This window comes from Rhinoderma darwinii, chromosome 2, assembly GCF_050947455.1.
Source record: "Rhinoderma darwinii isolate aRhiDar2 chromosome 2, aRhiDar2.hap1, whole genome shotgun sequence".
Classification (NCBI taxonomy): Eukaryota; Metazoa; Chordata; class Amphibia; order Anura; family Rhinodermatidae; genus Rhinoderma; species Rhinoderma darwinii.
The window spans coordinates 174538171-174544170 of NC_134688.1; the positions used below are offsets into that span (position 1 = coordinate 174538171).

Consider the following 6000-nt stretch of genomic DNA (forward strand, 5'->3'; position numbering starts at 1 on the left):
CTGCGGCACTTTCCTATACAATGGGCCACTGCAAGAATGCGGTATACAGCTGTTTGTGCTTTAAAAAAAAAAACAGACAAAACAACATCAGGCCTATGTAGGACTTATGCTGCTGGGTTATACCTTAAGGGGTTTTACATTCAGTGCATAACGTTGGGAGATTTCCCTGGCCAATATTCTAAATGTAGGCCCTAAATAGTTAAGGACACCACGTGGTTTACGAGGCACAGTTGATTGAACACCACGTCCTCGCTCAATATATATTGAGCCCAGGGCCCGTAATGAATTGCATTGTGCTGTCTGTGTTTGCGGTGGAGAGAGGACAGCACAATACAATACGTTACAAACTGTGGGTCGTGTGAAGCCCTGCGGGGGGTCGTGAGCCACTCACCAAGGTTCCTGTGCCAACTGTATCTACGTCGTCAGGATGCAGATACAGTTGAATTCAATGCTGGAGCAAGGAGCCTACGGCCCCTTGCTCCAGCATTCACTGTGCCGTGAGCGGCTCGGCGCAGGCAGGCGCGATGTAGTGACGTCATCGCGCCTGCCTGTACCAAGTCACTTACAGCACAGTGCAGAGGACGAGAAGGATCCTCCACCCGTCGGGGAACAGGGCTAGGTAAGTAATTATGTTATTTTATATAAGGCACATATGGGGGGGATACACTGGGTATGGGAGGAGGGCTGTCTGATATGATGGCAGCTATAGGGTTGCATTCTACTGCGCGGGGGCAGCTATGGGGAGCATTCTACTGCGCGGGGGCAGCTATGGGGAGCATTCTACTGCGCGGGGGCAGCTATGGGGAGCATTCTACTGCACGGGGGCAGCATTATAAAGCGTTGGGGCAGCTATGGGGAGCATTATACTGCAGGGGGGCAGCTATGGGGAGCAATATACTGCGGTGGGGGCAGCTATGGGGTGCATTATACCGTGATGGGGGCAGCTATGGGGAATATTTATGTATATATAACAGACCACTACATTCCTGCTAGCAAACCCATGTAACAGGTTTTCTATACTAAATAAATAAATAAATATATATATAAAAATGTAAGGAGTATTAGGCTTCATTCACACAGCCGTATGAAAGTCGTGTGCCAAAAACAGGATTCTGCCAGAGAAAAGCCGGGACCCACATTGGAGAAATATTCGCAACCACTAATAACTTCTTGTAGCCATTCATTCCTGGCATTCTGTACTGGATAATCTTTTAATATTAAAGCGCATTATTAAAACTTCATCGCCCCATGTGCTCTCTCACTAATATTTTCTGCAATAAAATTTGGTCCTGAAACGCTGATATCATAGATAGGACTTGTATGAAGGAGGACCCCTGCCACACAAAACGACAACACTATGCGGGTTGGGGGGCTATGATCTTGCAGCTACAACTCCGCATAAGCTGCTCTATGAACTATATACATATAATAAATTCCTCTGCAGCCATTGTCCCTGTTCGGAGACACATTTTACCAGACTATGTTATGAAGAGCTCTTTTCATGTAGCTAGAGAGCCCCTTTAATGGCTGCAGTACACAAGCATTACCTGCAGTATCCCAGATGGAGATGTTATAGGGTCCCCACTGCTTGAGGTAAAACGCTCCCCCGACTGTGCTGACCGTGTCCTGGAACCTCCTCTCCATATACCGGTGCAGCAGGGACGTTTTGCCCACATTCATGTCTCCGAGAAGCACCACCTTTAGGTCTGGTTTCTTCATCATGATGCCAGACAGCTATGGAGTCCCCAGTTGCAGTGGGTAACTAGGAGAATAGGACTGGAGCGGGATTTTCCATAAAAGATAGCGCCTTGTCTAGTGCCCTGAGTGTGCCGGGCCAGGGTTGGTGGGCAGCTGGCAGCACATAGTGGAGACCCCTCTGGTGCTGCCACTCAGCTGTGCAGACACTTATCACAGTTGTGCAGAACTTTGCTAACTTGGCATAAACAGGGAAGAGTTCAGGAAGTTGGTTCCCTCATCCAGTCTCCTCCCTGGGCGGGCTCCTCCTCCTCCTCCCCCGTGATGTGCAGGGCTGAGGCGCCGCATACTTATTACTGAGCGCCTTGGTTGCTGGGGACCCCAGGCCGGCTGACATCTTGTCTACATGTACGTATATGATGTAGGGCCGGGCTGTCTGCTATGACAGGTGCTGCCACTGGCTACGTCTATAGGGGTATTACATGACACGGGAGCAGGAAATGACAGTGCACTCTCTTTCAGGTGACTCACCCAGCCGTGTGACCGAGCAGCACGGGAGGAGAAGGAGGCGTCACCCGGAAACATCGCCCGCTCGGACGATACTGAGGTAGAGAGAACGCAGCCGTTCATATTAGTATTCTCAGCCAGAAGGACGCGGTGCAGTCATGGCCGCCTTCATCTCCGTACCCCTCAAGAAGACGTCGGAGCTAGACCTGGTAAAGCCGCTCTCCAAGTTCATCCAGAACACGTACCCGTCCGGGGAAGAGCAGGCCGAGTACTGTCGGTCGGTGGACGAGCTGAACAAGCTACGCAAGAGCGCGGTTGGTAGGCCGCTGGACAAACATGAGAGCTCGCTGGAGACAGTCTTGAGGTACTACGACCAGCTCTGCTCCATAGAGCCCAAGTTCCCGTTCACCGAAGGGCAGCTGTGTCTCACCTTTACCTGGAAAGACGCGTTTGATAAGGGCTCTATATTCGGCGGCTCGGTGAAGCTCAGCCTGCCTAGCCTGGGCTATGAGAAGACCTGTGTGCTCTTTAACATCGGGGCCCTGGCCAGTCAGATCGCCTCCGAGCAGAACCTAGACAACGATGAAGCGCTGAAGGCTGCCTCCAGGTTCTACCAGCTGGCCAGTGGGGCCTTCTCACACATCAAAGACACTGTGCTGTCCTCCTTAAACCGGGACCCCACTGTGGACATCTCCCCTGACACCGTGGGCACCCTGAGTATTATCATGCTGGCCCAGGCCCAAGAGGTCTTCTTCCTCAAAGCCACCAGAGACAAAATGAAGGATGCAGTCATAGCCAAGCTGGCCAACCAAGCTGCTGACTTCTATGGAGATGCCCTCAAGCAGTGCCAGTACAAAGATGCTCTGCCCAAGGAGGTGTTCCCTGTGCTGGCTGCCAAACACAGCATCATGCAAGCCCATGCAGAGTACCACCAGTCTGTCCTGGCAAAGCAGCAGAAGAAATTTGGAGAAGAGATTGGCAGATTACAGCATGCTGCAGATCTGGTGAAAACCGTCACCTCCAGGTATGATGAGTATGTCAACGTCAAGGATCTGACTGACAAAGTCAACCGTGCATTAACGGCTGCCAAAAAAGACAACGATTTTATTTATCACGATCGGGTTCCGGACTTAAAAGATCTCGATACTATCGGAAAAGCTGCTCTTGTGAAACCAACTCCTATCTCCATCCCCCTGAGCCAGAAGTACACCGACCTGTTTGAGAAGATGGTTCCTCTTGCTGTACAACAGTCAATGAGTGTCTACAACCAGAGAAAGGCTGAACTGATCAATGGCACAATTGCCAGGATGAGAGATGCCACAACCTTATGTAATGGGGTCCTAGCCTCTTTAAATCTTCCTGCTGCAATTGAAGATGTTTCTGGTGACAGTATACCTCAGTCTATTTTGCAGAAATCAAAGGCTGTCATTGAGCAAGGTGGTATCCAGACTATTGATCAACTAATCAGAGACCTTCCAGAGCTTCTCCTGCGAAACAAGGAAATCCTGGAGGCCTCACTCAAGTTTCTGGATGAGGAAGAGGCAACTGATAATGAGCTGAAATCCAAATTCAAAGAAAGATGGCAAAGAACCCCTTCTATTGAACTTTACAAGCCCCTGAGAAGCGAAGGCGCCAACATGCGCAATATTTTGGATAAAGCCGTTACGGCAGATGCCGTTGTGAAAGAGCGTTACCAGTCTCAGCGTGAAGCCATCGCAATCTTATGTAAGGGAGAAGCTGATCTCAATGCATCAATTCCTTCTGCCAACCCTGCCAAAACAATGCAGGGCAGTGAGGTTGTAACCATCCTGAAGTCCTTGTTGGCCCATTTGGATGAGGTTAAGAAAGAAAGAGAGCAGCTTGAGAATGATATTAAATCTGTGAATTTTGACATGACGACCAAATTTCTCACAGCTTTGGCACAAGATGGGGCCATCAGTGAAGAAGCCTTGTCTGTGACCGAGCTTGATCGAATCTATGGAGGCTACACTGACCGAGTGCAGAAGAACCTTACAAAGCAGGAGGATCTCATCGGTCAAATCCAAGTTTCTCACCAGGAATTTTCAAAGATGAAGCAATCAAACAGTGAAGCCAACTTAAGAGAAGAAGTCTTGAAAAAATTAGCTGCTGGCCATGACAGCTACATCGAACTTGTAGCCAACTTGAGAGAAGGTACCAAGTTCTACAATGATCTTACAGAAATTCTGCTTAAATTCCAAGGTAAATGCAGTGATATTGTTTTTGCCCGGAAGACCGAAAGAGATGAATTACTGAAGGATTTGCAGCAGAGTATTGCCAGAGAGCCAAGCGCCCCATCAATGCCAGCTGTACCAAGTTACCAGAATGCTGCTTCATCTTCTACTGGTGGCACATCAAGCTTTCCAACACCAGCACCAAGAACTGTCTATACTAACAAGCAGCCCCCACCACGTCCCCCTCCTCCAGCAGTCCCTACAAGTGCTCCAGTCCCTGTTAGTGCAGCTCAGAATTTTAATCCCGCCCTAGCCGGTGCTACTGCTCCAGCACCTGCGCAGCCACTCACGGGCACTATTCCATCACAGGCACAGGGTCCTCCATTCAACAACTACCCAGGATACACCGGGTATTATGGGATGCCTATTGGCTATAGTCCATATATGTATGGCCAAACCATGCCACCCTATCTATACCAACCACAGGCTGGCCAGGCACCTTACCCAACGCAGCCATCTGGTTACCCATGCCCACAGCCACCTTTCTTCCCACCTCAGCAATAAGTGTAGACAAAAATAAATCTGAAAAAGTAACTTTCAGTGGCAGTAAGTGCGCTGTATAATATATACAAGTCCCTAATTTCCCATCTTAAGTTCTAAGAACTGTTTGAGCTAAACTTCTGAATGCACTAAGCCATTTCTGCCTGTTCTGCTGAGACGTGATCAGAATAAAAGTGACTCATAGTTTTGCCTGATAAATGAAAATGACCTTCTTGAGCTGATACAGAGAATTTTTTTGGTAATGTGCAATCTCTGGTAACCCTATGCTCTTTCATATCTAAAATTTTGGTTGTTAGTTCTCTATTTTTTTTTTCTTTCCCTATTTTTACTCTTTATTTCTTTACAGTTAGTTATTGTATGCTATTTTGTCTATTAATCACAAGCCTTGTAAATCATCATAATGAAAATAAATGTAAAAAAGCATAGCAATGTTTCAGAATGTTGGTCTAAGATGTGTAATTCTTGGATTTGAACGTTTTTTTTTTTCAGTTTGAAAAGCGCACCGATTTGCCGTAAAACCGGATGTCGGTGCCTTTTTTGGCCATATTGATACATGTGGCCTTACAATAATTTTAGCCATGATTATAGAGGTCATATAAACCTGAATGACAAATATTCTCCAATATATAAAAAAATATCTCTGGTGACCTTCACAGTATATGTAACCATTTTTATAATTTCATAACCCGGTTGTCTGCCTCACCGCAAACGTGTCCTCATATCAGTCATCTTGGGGTCAGATAAGCCTGACTGGAATATTTTATTGACATTTATGCCAAGGAGTCTTGTGCATAACATATTCCTATAGCCCTGTGTATATGTTTCTTAGAGGTGAATCACTAAGAATGCACTGGTGGAGTAATTTAATAAACTTAGGGAAATTGTAGCCTTCAAACACTGCATTTTTTTTATAACGTTTTTGTGGATATATTAAAAGCACTTAGTCATTAACAGGTTAAGGCCGGATTTACACGAGCGTGTGCGTTTTGCGCGTGCAAAGGGTACCTAACAGCTCCGTGTGTCAGCAGCGTATGATGCGAGGCTG

At 47.3% G+C, this 6000-nt stretch overlaps 2 protein-coding genes across 2 annotated transcripts in view; one reads left to right on the forward strand and one right to left on the reverse strand.

Moving 5' to 3' along the window:
* The window catches only part of RAB20 (RAB20, member RAS oncogene family), a 33990-nt gene extending 31100 nt beyond the window's left edge, over positions 1-2890 (reverse strand). The window contains exon 1 of the mRNA XM_075852499.1: positions 1548-2890. Within this exon, the coding sequence (XP_075708614.1) occupies positions 1548-1722 (175 nt within the window). The 5' untranslated portion in view covers positions 1723-2890. The remainder of the gene's footprint in view (positions 1-1547) is intronic.
* Positions 1972-5394, forward strand: PDCD6IP (programmed cell death 6 interacting protein). The gene is made up of 2 exons (XM_075852498.1): positions 1972-2103; positions 2218-5394. The coding sequence occupies exon 2, from the start codon at positions 2361-2363 to the stop codon at positions 4956-4958; it is 2598 nt and encodes an 865-aa protein (XP_075708613.1). The 5' UTR covers positions 1972-2103; positions 2218-2360; the 3' UTR covers positions 4959-5394.
* Positions 5395-6000: the final 606 nt, after the last annotated feature.